This window comes from Ambystoma mexicanum, chromosome 3p (assembly GCF_040938575.1).
Source record: "Ambystoma mexicanum isolate Mex_15411 chromosome 3p, UKY_AmexF1_1, whole genome shotgun sequence".
Lineage (NCBI taxonomy): Eukaryota > Metazoa > Chordata > Amphibia > Caudata > Ambystomatidae > Ambystoma > Ambystoma mexicanum.
The window spans coordinates 152,436,969-152,450,172 of NC_090925.1; the positions used below are offsets into that span (position 1 = coordinate 152,436,969).

General features: G+C 44.4%; 1 protein-coding gene across 1 annotated transcript in view; it reads left to right on the forward strand.

Moving 5' to 3' along the window:
* The window catches only part of LOC138580182 (C-type lectin domain family 2 member L-like), a 407,308-nt gene that overhangs the window by 321,000 nt on the left and 73,104 nt on the right, over window positions 1-13,204 (forward strand). Inside the window, exon 3 of the mRNA XM_069650510.1 lies at window positions 9,353-9,555. Coding sequence (XP_069506611.1) covers window positions 9,353-9,555 — 203 coding nt within the window. The remainder of the gene's footprint in view (window positions 1-9,352; window positions 9,556-13,204) is intronic.

Consider the following 13,204-nt stretch of genomic DNA (forward strand, 5'->3'; position numbering starts at 1 on the left):
GGGAAGGTAGGGATTTAAGACACCCCACGCTACCCGACACGAGGGAAGCCAGGCGGACACGGTACCTTGTAAGTGCAGAGACAGCTCCAGCGGAGGCAGTTGTTCCTGGTGGTGGATGCAAGTCGGGGCTTTGCCAAGAGATGAGATGCTCTCGTCGTCGAAGGAAAGTTGAAGATCTTTGCACCACCAGGGAAGAGACCAGCCGCGGAGTGCTCCGTCACAAGGCACCACCTTTTGGTCGCGGTACAGTGGTTAGTCGCTATCCGGTTGCCGGGGTGCTCAGCACGGGCAATTCGACCACTACGTCCTGGAAGCAAAGAAAAAGCAAAGGGACTGGTTGTTCCCACCAGTCAGGGGAAGAAGACTCTCCAGCAGGGAGATCTCCTCTGTCGTTGGGAAGTGGTGAGTCGGTTCAGCAGGGCTCCACCAGAGGTGTCGTCGTTGCAGATCCGCTCAGCTTTGCCCTCGTCGGATTCTTAGGTCCTGTGGCGACTTCTGAAGATCCAGTCCCAAAAGCCCTGCTTTTATGCAGAAAACCCCCATTCATTCAGCGTAGCTGTCAATCAACACATGCTAAGTGGTGAGCGGGGTGGCTCACCACTTGGGCCAATCACACCAGAGTCCGACTTGAGTTGGCAAGGCAACTCAGTCCAGGGTGCCTAAACCCCCTCCCACACCCTCTGTGGTACCCAGACAAAATGGCACCACTTTGGAGGGCTTCTATGCAGAAGCCCGCCAAAAGTGGAACAAAGGGCTCAACCTTTGGTTCGGCGTTACAGAGGCGAACACAGACGCCATTTTAAAAACCGAGTTCTGGCAGAAAATACCAACCGGTAGATTTATTTAAGACAAATAAACTGGCTGTATGTTAGAGACTAACAGGAAAAAGTAGTAGCCTCCAACAATGGGAAGAATCCCATAGAATTATATTCGGGGTGGAATATAACAAGTAGTTTCCACTGCCACCAGCCAAAACTCGATGAGGGGGGACGGGACAGTGCCCCCTCGAACAACAGACCCTGGGGTAATCGAATTATCCCTACCAGTACGTCCACAATAGGATGGTTTGTACTAGTTCTGTTAGTAAATTTAGGTCTAGTAAAGCCAATGGTGACTTTACATGGTCTGGGAGACAGTAGTCAGTCCCAGGGTATGGAGTCTATGGTGGGGATCCTCTAGGACACCCCAGTGTTACGGCACGGAGGGTGCGGTGTAACACATATAGCAAAAAATATGAGACCCTATGGAGTAAAAGACCCCATAGCCCATAGAACACATGGACACTCAAAGGAATTAACCACATTCAAGTCCAAGAGTGGGAAAAAAAGAGTCTCACTCTTGGCAGGACGGAAAAATCAAACTCCAGAAATCCAGCAAAGCTTCTGGGAGACTCACTAGGTTAGGAAATTCAGCCTAAACAGAGAATTTTCCCTAACACAGGCCCTTTGGACGGAGGTGGTGGTGGTGGTGGTGAGGGTGTTGGTGCTGCTGGCATAGAGGTAGCAGACATGGTTGCCATTACTGGCAAAGGTAATATAGCACAGCAGAATTGCTCTGAAATCATTTCCAGCTCAAAGCAATGTCACCCACTACTCGGTTTTGAAAAGCCAGAAATAGAATGTGGAGCCAGTCTGGGATGGGGCCTTTTGTAGGGCTGCTGTGGAGCCCTTGCAACTGGAAAAGAGGCCTAGATGGTTCAAACACACACTTACATGTGCAATGGCACACTGTGTGATGTTTGTAAGCGTGTACTTTCACAATAACACTCTGTGCATTGCAGAAGACAGTACTTTTCACTGGCCTAGGGCCGGGATTGTGTCCGGGAAATAAGGGCCCACGTGCAGCGTGGATGCGGTCACATGGTGATGTTGCCTATGCTGTCAAATTGGACGGCTGTCCACAGGATGCGTATCAGGTGGAATACTTTCTGCACTTGCACATAGGAATGCTGCGAACAGGGTTGTATTCCTTGGATTTATTAAAAGTGTGACACATGTGCAGCAATCATTTTCACACAAGCTGGGTGTGTGTAAGCTACACCAAGTGCAAGGTTCGTCTGCACAGTTGTCCGTGGAACGTGGGTGGGTGGCTCCACCTACTGAAAGTACGTTACTACTTTTTCTTACCATGCTGGCCACATACATGCCAACATTTTGTGACCAAAAATGTCGAGGAATGTAACGTTTCAAAAAAAGTAATTGGCATAATGAGATTCCAGAAAATGATGTCACATCAGCTTGATCTGATGAAACGACAGGAGATATCATCACCAGAAATTATGTCAGGAAACTTTAGAACTTACAACATCACAGGAAATTAGTTCACTTGACATATGGACTTGAAGAGATTGTAGGAAAGGACTGCCTGTCCTCTGACCCAAGATGAGAAAGAGATGTACCAAATGTGTGAGCTGCGAGCACTGTCACCAGCTTTGTCTTCATTAAGACATTCTTTTCTCTTCCAACACATATAATGAGCTGATAAGAAATCTGTACTCCCTAAGCTAAGTAACGGCCACACAGAAAAATGCAGATTGTATAGTGAGCTCTGCAAAGCGCACATGTAAAGTCCAAGAAAAACAGTCATACACAAAGAAATGTATTGTTGTTGTATTACCCTGCTGACTTGCAAGATTAGGTTGTTGCTGTGGACCTCCCTGCGCCTCATGGCCACTTTCTACTAAAAGAGTGGAAAGGCCCTGATGCTGTTCCCACTTTTCACCCATGAATTGCCAAATATTGTTTTGAAAGTATGGCAGTGTGAAAAGGCAATGAGGTGATAAAACTTCTGTATACCCAAAGGGAAGTAATAGCCACAGAGGCTCCAGCAAATACAGCTTGTAAGACGAATGCTGCAAAGCGCACATTTAAAGCCCCAAACGAAAGTAATATAGAGAGAAATATATTGCTGTGTTGTGAGACTGTTGGCTGAGAACATGGGACAGTTGCTGCACCCCATCCCCATCCGGCTCAAGGCTTCTTTCGACTGAAAGAGTGGAAAGGTTCTAATGCTGTAGTGAGACAGAGCACTGGGTCGGATCCGGGAACTAACAATGGAGCTGCTACATGTGTTTTGAATTTTTGGATCTGCAGATGTTTTGGACTACAAATCCCAATATCCCTCTGCACTGACAGTGATATCTAGGGCATATGGGACCTGTAGTCTGAAACATTTGAGTGCCAAAGGTTGCAGACTTCTGTGCTATTGTTTTCTATATGAAACAATTTTAAGAAGATGGTTTAAAATCTTTGTTACTGTGCTCTGGAGCTGGGCGCCATTGCATTAGAAAATTGTTTACACACAAATAGTAAAGTGGGCTTTTCTGGTTTGCTGTTGTCTTTTCACTTTTCTGCTCTATGTATTTTTAAAGGGAAAACACACATGTGCACTGTAATGTCCACCTCATGTGCAAACCCTTACCTCCTGAGCTACTGAAAAGGAGAGAGTATGGGAAAAGTTTCAGAGAAAGCTTCACAATAAGGAGATTGACATTGTACATACAACACAACACACCAAGGGCCCGATTCATGGAATATTTGCACCGTTCAAAGTCAGTGCATGTTGATATTTTGGCAGTACTAAATTACTTTGCACTGATTTTCCACTGCAAAAATAAACTTTGCACAGTTCCATGAATCAGGGTTTGTGTCAGTACTTCAAAGTCTTTTTTAAGTAATGCAAAGTCACTTTTAACCATGTAAAATGTCAATGAATCAGGATCCAAGAAAGAAAAATACTGCCTGCCATTACGGAACCAGGTATCTGGAATATTTTTAGACTTGGTAAAAAATGTGTTTATGTAATAGTAGCGTTCTATCGCTTTCCATGTCTGAAACCAAATCTACTTTTCAAATGCATTTTAGACTGCTCTGTCATGTAAACCAATCTGTACAAAAACATAAACATTGCTACTTCACTTTTCCATTTTTGGAGGGCCCTGACAAATTGAACCGTGCATGTACACTTTGTGAAAAATCCAACAGCATAGTACTGTATATATTCTTGCTAGTACGTAATTACAATAGCTATTACAAAGCGTGGCAGGGATTTGGACATGCATTGGGAATGCTGGCCCCAATACCTGCATGTTGCCTCCTCCTTGGCGGTGAACAAAGCGACCCAACAGGTTCCTATGAACAGTACAAAACTAAAGTGAATGTATATATCCCATGTCTGATGCATTAATCACAAAGACCTTGTGCAGTGGCACTGCCATATCTTTGAATCTCTCCACATGGGCAACGGGTTCTCGCAGATATTGAACTGCAGCATAATTGATGACATCTATTACACCAAAAAACTGCTAATTGTAAGTCTTCAAATAAAGCAATCTGTGGATCGAAGGCAAGTATGGTCACTTGATGGCACAGCATTAGCCGTAGCACCAGCATTCACAGAGATTAGGACATTCTGACATACAGGAATGCTTTCAATAAGGATAAACACAGTTTCATTACGTGGAGCAAGAAGATAATTGTTCAGGCAGCCCCATGCGGCAACAATACCTTTGAAACCACCACTGATGATCTTTGAGATCCAAAGATTCTGTTGTTTATTTAGTTGTATGGGAGTTAGGAAACAGCAACAGCGCTGCCATTTTCCAGACTGAACAGAGACTGTCATACGTGCAGTGAAATCTTTTCTCCAACTGTACAAACCGAAGTCGACAACTTGGCACTTTACCTCACGGTGTTCGGTGCAGAAGCGGTGTGTCAGTTTCACGGGTCATGGAAGGGCAAGCAGCTCATCACTCAAAGTAATGGGCCATTTAACACGCCCAGAGTATTTGTCATTGACAGTGCACACTAATGGTTCAGGGTATGTAACTGCTTGACACTTAATAGGTAATGGGCCTCATTACGACCCAGGCGGTAAGTTACCGCCTGGGCCGTGACTTTACCGCCATGGCGTAAACTACGTTTACGCCATGGCGGTAAGGGGATTTACCGCCCCATTCCGACCTTGGCGGGGCGGTAAATCCCCAATCCCCATTCACCCTTCCCCATTCCCATTTTTGCCCCATAGGGCATAATGGGAGTGGGGAAGGCGTTAATTACGCCACCGTAAATTACGGTGGCGTAATTAACACCAAGTTCCCTTACCGCCATGGTTTTTTACACCTGCTAAAAGCAGGTGTAAAAACCGCCATGGCGGAAAGGGAACTCGGAATTGGCGGAAAGGGGTTGGCGCAGCTAACGCTGCCGCAAACCCCTTTCCGCCAGGGTCGTAATGAGGCCCAATGTGTTTTTGAAACTTGAGGTGCAGAGGAGAAAAAATGGTCTTGGCACAAAACCAGAATTGCTGAAAGAAGAGGAAGTAAGAGGATCCAGATTGGGAGCCCTCCCGTCCCCTGCACACGGTATAATATTGTCAACAAAGACATTCAATAAATTACGTACAATTTTGCATATGCAGTATGATCAATAATAATCAAAAGAAATCTCAATATGAAGAAGGTAGAGAAATTTAATTTTGACAAGAACAATGTACAATAGTCATCATTGACTGTCGGTCAATAGGCATACAAAATGCAAAACATAGCAAAGGAAAGTATCCATAGATTAGACTGTGCTTGGCTGACGCGTTTCGAGGTGAAATCCTCTTCTTCTTGAGCCTATTAGCACTCTGACACAAATGAACACATCACTAATGCATTTCAAAGTAAAGTCTTGGCTAGTGGAGCATTTTTAGTCAAATACCCCTTCAAAAACGACCACAGCCTGAGGGTGCTGAATTAGACTGGGTTTGTTCACAGCTAATTTCTTGTAATGGCGTCGTTACGGTAATGTGGACAACAACTGTAAACAGTCGCTTATTGTGGAACGCGTGAGCACCCTCTTCCACTTTCACCACACATTACAGCAGCAGCTAGCGGGTCTGTAGAAGCAGGCAGCAGGAAGTGAGTTTAACATTTAAAAATTTAAATTTAACACGCCCACCATACACTGGATGATGCTGTTCCTTGCTCCCAATGGGCCTCAGGCCACCAGGCCTGATGCAGACATAAATCGGTAGGTTTGGATACCAAAATCCGTAGGTGGTAGGACTGCTTGAAATGCTGTAGCCTGCTGCATGAATCAGTAGGGTTGGCAACAGGGGCGGTGTTACCAGGACACAGAGGATGACATACACATGCGCATAGCTGTGCAACAGACAACATCAACTTCCACAACTACTTAAAAGTGTATTAGAAGATGTGGACATGTAGCCTGTACTGTAGTCCTACGGACACCTCCATTGTGATTGCACATACGTTGGGCAGGTGCACTCTCTCTAGGAAATCTCCATTTCGCTTACCTGCAGTCATCTCGGACAGTACTGTGCGCTACAGACTCACCATGCAATTATAACACAAAAGGAACAGCTACTCACACACTGACAAACAGTTTACATATATATATATACACCATTAATTTCTAAGAAAGAAGGACACTATTAGGAAAGTGAAGGGGTAACACAAATGGATACATACACAGGGGAATTTGGGATTTCACCATAATCGTCATTAGGGGAGGCAAGGATTGAGGTCTCAACGTTAACGTCTGTGCTCCCAGGGATTTTGTTGGGGATGCTGGGCTGGTACACGTGAAGGTGGGCCAGTGGTATTTTATATTTCAAATAATATGTTGTTGTATTATATCTTTTAAGGTGGCTAAATTGTTTAGCAATTGTTCCATTTTTACGTCCAGGCTGTCTACGTTGATTTTTACAGTGTCTCTTTCATTTCGTGTGGCCATATGCTGTTGTGGGAGAGGTGCCACTTGTAATGTATTCCTTTCATTTACAGTATGTATGTACTGTTACAGATGAAAATATATGTTAAGTGTAAATAAAGCAATGCATATTAACTGTCTTACTTTTTACACTGTGATGTATACCAATGGAGTTAGTATCGTTACTCATTTCGTCAAGAGGGAAATTCTCTTCCAGCCATACAAGGGTGCTTCGTATTGCTGCGTAGAAAAAAAAAGCTATCATGGTCTTTTACTGTTGTACACTGCATAAGCTGTGCAATTATAGGAGAAACTTCAGTGTACTTACCGCATGCAGTGACGTACTGCTCTCAATACTTTGCAGTCCTTACTCTGCCATTTCATTCTTTGTTTCCATGTAAAGTAGCAGTGCGGTAATATTGATGGACGCAAACGTTACTTCGTCTACTGGTGCATTCGTTTATGGTGTACACTCTATGCCTTTGCTCCGTCTGTTTCACAAGTACTGAGTTTGCAGAATTACTCAATTTTTCCTTGCAATGCACATACATGGTGCCGTTTGTACTTGTTCCTTCACTTTGCTGAATGGTACCGCTATGTAAGAGAACCCCTGCCTTTTTCAGCAGATTGAATCCTAGCCGCTATCCACGAACAGGCGCATAGTCCGTGGTTACTGTGCTCACTGGCATGCAGACATCCATTTGGTATGCTGCATGGTACATCTATACAAACTAATGGTATCCTGCTAAAAACCTATGAAATTCTGTGAAAAAAACGCTGTTAAAGGGACAATATGGTTAAGTTTTGCTACTAAAACCTATCAAATTCCATGAAAAAACACTGTTAAAGGCACGTTATGGTTCAGTTGCCCTAAGAAAAACTTAGCACATTCAGTGCAAAAGCGTTGGTAAAGGAGTTTACACTTACTTTGCAGTAACACCAACCTATCCATATTATGGCTACACTTAAAACCTAAAACCCCAGAAATTCGCCAGTTATGCTAAGCTAAGCAACCATAACTCACACCACTACTGTGCTCTGCTAAGACTAACACCCAGGACATCAAAGATGACATCATTACATCACGGATGACATCACATGTGAAATTAATTTTGATCAAAAGTCCTTACAGGAGGTTGTGTTAATAATGTTCGTAATAAGATGTCAGGGATGATCGGGAGACATATCATGAACTACTTAATGTATTAAAGAATGTACTACTGTAAACAACATTGTATTGGAGTGTTGTTAATACAGCAATTTAACCATATATAAGCATAGGCAATGGCTGCAGCATGCACCATAGAAGTACAATATTTATAATCTTGTAATTTTGGAAAGTAGAATAATGAATGCTACCTTATGTGAGTTTTGAGTAATGTTAAACATGTGATAACTAGCTCACAATTCAAGACTTACTACACTTGTGCTAGCACAAACAATACATATGAAGAACCACAATGCATACAAATCAGAGGCACATACAGGGAAACTAAAGTAAGGAAGAACAAAACAGCATCATCAGAAAATCTTAATAATATTAAAGTTTATCTTCATGTATAAAAATGAATTGTGTGTTTTAGGCCTGCTTTTTTCCCCATATATATGCACCATCAGCTGAGACTAAACCCTAAGGATGGTACTTTACGATCATATGACAAAGTTGATGTCTAGATACATAGCACCTTTTCAATTTTAATATTCTGACTGTCAGTGAACAAAACCACCTGACCTAGATATGTCAGTGAACAAAAACCAGTGGCCCAGATATGTGATGTCATCAATAACATTTGTGATTTTTATTTATTGATTTTTTAGAGCGCTTTAATCCAAAGCGCTTGTGATGTCATCTTTTATGTCCTGGGTGTTAGTCTAAGCAGAGCACAGTAGTGGCGCGAGTTATGATTGCTTAGCTTACCATAACTTGTGAATTTCTGGGGTTTTTAGGTTTTACGTGAAGCCATAATATGGATAATATGGATAGGTTGTTACTGCAAAGTAAGCGTAAACTCCCTTTACCAAAGTTTTTGCACTGAATGTGCTAGGTTTTTCTTAGGGTAACTGAACCATAACGTGCCTTTGACAACGTTTTTTTCACTGAATATATATTATACACACACAACATATAGGATTATAAGAAACTATTTATATTCCATCTATCTAATGTTTAACATATTCTCAATCTCATACCTCTCATATCATAGCTTGATTATATGATGTATCAAAAAAAGTCACACCCTAATACTAAGTTGCTTACATCCCCATAAAATACAGTACAAGTGATGAAACTCAGGTATTACTTCGGAATAGCACTTAGCTCTGTACAATGCAACAGCAAATGTTTAATGCTTACAGTCTGTGCTCTGTCAGATCCAACACATTCTATCTTTCATTGGAAGACCTGCTCATGCACCAATAACCTCAAACATTCTTTGACTTCTATGGTGACACCCTAAACACAGCCCTAGCCTGTCCAGTGCATCATTATTCCCACAAGATGTCCATCAGAAGCAAGAGATCCTGCCAACTGGAGAGGACTGCTTCACACATTCCTTGTGACCTATTATAATGCTAACAATAAGTTGAGGACTAGAGGAAATATATAGTATGTAATGATTATTGCACATTCTTTCTTTTAGTGACAGAGTCATCAATGGTAGAATTAACACCACCCCGCGCAGAGGTAACACCACCCCGTGTAGAGTCGTGCCCCCTGGACTGGCTGAACAATGGAAGGAAATGCTACCACTTCTCCAAGAAGCAAATGGACTGGGAGGACAGCCAGATCTTCTGCTCCTCATATAACGCATCACTGGCTCTCATCGACACCCAAGAAGAACTGGTGAGAATATAAAACATAAATGCAATATGTGTTTATCTTGGACACATACCCCTGCAGGTCAAAGTACATAACCAGAGATGGGCCACGCTATGGGCATACACTCAGCCCGAGGCAATCCGCCAGGGCCACTGTGGCACATGGTCAGTGACTAGTAGATTATCACTAGTACAACATTTGTAATATAATTTTTTTTAATGTAGCACTTTTGCCAAATTCCATTTGCTTCTATTAACTGCAAAGAGGTTGTTGATTTGTCAGACACGCTTGTCTGTGGTTCAAATCCTTTTGAACTAATAGAACTAATAGGCCCTCTAGCTGGTGATTAAGGAGTTCGACTGCAGTGAAGGTAATCCTTCAGTGTGCTGGCAGCGTGTAGGTGTCCCGTGATGTGCTGTGTGGAAGGTTTAGTGCATAGAGAGTCTAGAATGGTATGGGGGCGGTTGAGAAGTGAGAGGGGGCTGCATGGATGGATGCTGCGCTTCTGGTGGGCTCTGAAGAGAATTACTTAAATAAATCCACCTTCACCACAATCCTGTTCCCAGGCGTAACTTTATACATGCACGCTAACACAGAGGCTGTGCAGGTAGAAGGTGATATGAATACACATATAGGAAAAGTGGGGTGGGATAAGCACTTAGAAGCTTCTTATGGTTACAAGTAAAGACAGCAAGAGCCCCACCCACTATTGCTCTTACATCTACTGTCAGCGCTAACCCCACATCCAGGTCATGCATTTACACAGTCTGTGAGCTGACATCCCAGATGGTATAATATAAAGTAACTTCACGGCATTGCACATAAGGATGAGAAACACCACCTGTGATGCCAGCAAAGCTGACAAAGTCACACCAGGACACCACAAGGCTATGGGAGGATCATATAGTAAGTAAGAGTCTTGAAAGGGGACACGTAGGAATAGTGCTTGCAGAATGGAAAGTAAAACATTGTCCTTCATATGAGAGCAGGACCACAGAGGGGTGTCGAAAGGATAACGTTTATCTTGCAGAACACAGCAAGGTCACAGAACTGTAGAACACAGACACACAGGGCCGTGTAGAAACAGCAAAGCACCGGGAGGGACTGACTTCAAAATGGAAGATTGAAAGGGAATTCAGAAAGCAGGAAATGCTAATAAGCAGAGAGAGTTCCAACTCCAGTGATAGAGGAACATGACCCAGGGCGCGTTTAACATAAAATAAAGAAGCAGGAAGAAGGGACTGAACACAAACAGGGGTGTGTATGCACATGTCACTGCAATGTGTCCTAATTACACACTCTTGCTGTAGGGTACAGGCACTGTGTACGTGGATGGTGCAGAGCCACACTGCAGCATCCTGCTGGCATGACATTTGTCCACTCCTTTGTATTTTGGGAACATGCACTGAGAGCCCTCCAAAGGATTCCTCTATGTGTGTGTTCTCAAAGTTGGCCAATTGCCAAAAGAAACTAAACACAACCAGACCAGCGTGCACACAACTGTGGACAGATGTGTTCCAGACACACATTCAAACATTGAAGTGGTCTGTTCACAGCATTATTGGAGATTGCATCTATGCTGCATTTTCCAGAACTAGCCATGACACTGGCCATGATGTCTGAATTGGTGGATGTGACAATGACATGTCACATGCTGTATGTATTGTGATGGACCATCTCAAGGTGCATTCAATGTTGTCATTCTATAACTGCCTTGGCGCATAACACTACGTAGGGCACAACCATTCACCTGGCATGGTGTGCAGCCTGAGTCTCTAGCCTAAACCCTTCCCCTGTGTTGCCATTTGCTTGAGCCTGTAACTCATCGACCCCCACCTGTCTTTGTATTGCTAATGGCAGTCTTTGCAAAGTACCAACGAGAATCAGACTGCTGATGTCCGCCAATGCCCCATTATTGGGAATGTGCAATATAGGTTGCCATGACGAAGAGGATAGACAGTCAGGAGTCAGGACGTTCGCCTATGTGCAATGGCGTGTGGTTGGGGAGATGTATTTGTCTTTGTGTATTCCCACTCTGCAGAGTAACATGTGTGGAACTGTCATGTTTCTCACTGAGGAAGTAGAGGTGATGTGGGCCAACATGACAGTGACTTGTGTGTGGCAATGGCCGCATGCACCAAGGACTCCATTTATTTTTTGTTCTGCTTCATGTATGACCCTGGTCAAAAGTTGCGGCCGTGCAGGAACACCAGTGTCGGCATGAATCTGCATCAATGTGGGACATCTCCAAAGCATGAAGAAAAGGGATGCATTGGTGCTGGAGGAGCACGATTCAGGGCCAGAGGACCAATGTCGTTTCCTAGGGGCCACACGTTCAGTCCCAACTACTGCCACCCCTCTGTCTACTTCTGATCTTGTGAATATTCACGCCTGGCTTATAGATCTTCCTCTGGGTGTCTTGTACACAGCACCTCAGCACAGAAAAGTGAAGTCTCCAATACACTTTACCTGAGGGTCGCACCCTCCTGTGTTGTCCGGCCAAGCCCATGTCAGCACACACCCTGTTGCCTCACTGTGTTGCTGAGGCATTACCCACTTCCTAGTGATGAGACGTCATCGGGACCCTCATGTCACCACCAGTAGAGTGGGTTCTCAGTGAATTGCCCAAACATGTAATTCCTAGAGTGCTGGACAGTCTGGTACTAATATATGCCTAATGCAGTCCAGTACCACACACGATTAACAGGTGGTACCATAGTCTTGCACAGGGAGTGCACCTGCAGACACGCTTTGCTTGTGTCACGTTATTCCAGGTGAAACATAGGGCTATACATCTGTGCTGCTTTTATTTTTCACAGGTTTTTTGCAATGTGCTGATATTCTTAAACTTATATGACAATTTTAAATACGTTTGTTTCCAGCTGCTGTGTTTTTGTTTCGCTCATGACAGCACAGTACCTCTCTAGGACATCATTACTCATAAGGGGTATGTTCTTCTTCTGACTCTTGGCTGTGGTGAGTGAACCTGCTGCAGAGCCACCTGGCTACAACTAGTTTTATTTATTCAGGCAGCGTTCTAGAGCCGCTGCGCCTGGCTCAAGGCACATAGTTGTGCTTTACTTTAATTGCGCTCTTAGCACCACAGCCCCTGTTCTCCCACTCCCCCTCCCCTTGGCCACGCTTCCCTTTGCCTCCCTTTCCTCCCTCCCTCCCGCCCACTGGGCTCCCATTGGTGAACGGGCCTGTGGCTCATGAGGGTTTATACCCACCGGGCTCCAACTTGTTTTATTTATTCAGGTAGCGTTCTAGCGCCGCAGTGCCTGGCTCGTGGCACATAATTGTGCTTTACTTTAATTGTGCTCTTAGCGCTGCAGCACCTGTTCTCCCGCTCCCCCTCCCCCCTTGTCCTTGCTTCCCTTTGACTCCCCCTCTCACCTCCCTCAGCCCCACCACACTCCCATTGGTGAAATGGGCCCTTATCCGACGGACTTCTAGGCAGCCCCTGCAGTGGCCGCCCCCTTGGCGAAGGACCCTGAGGCTAAGGACAGCTCCAGTGGATGCATCTTCAGTTGGTGTTGGCCAGTGTCAGCCAGGGAAGTATGAAGCCTGCAGCCGTCAACCTGCTGTGTTTGACGAGGTAGGTGCAATTAGGGGGGAAGAACTCACTTCATTGCACCCCCTCCCGCTCATATCACTCCATTGCTGCTTTCAC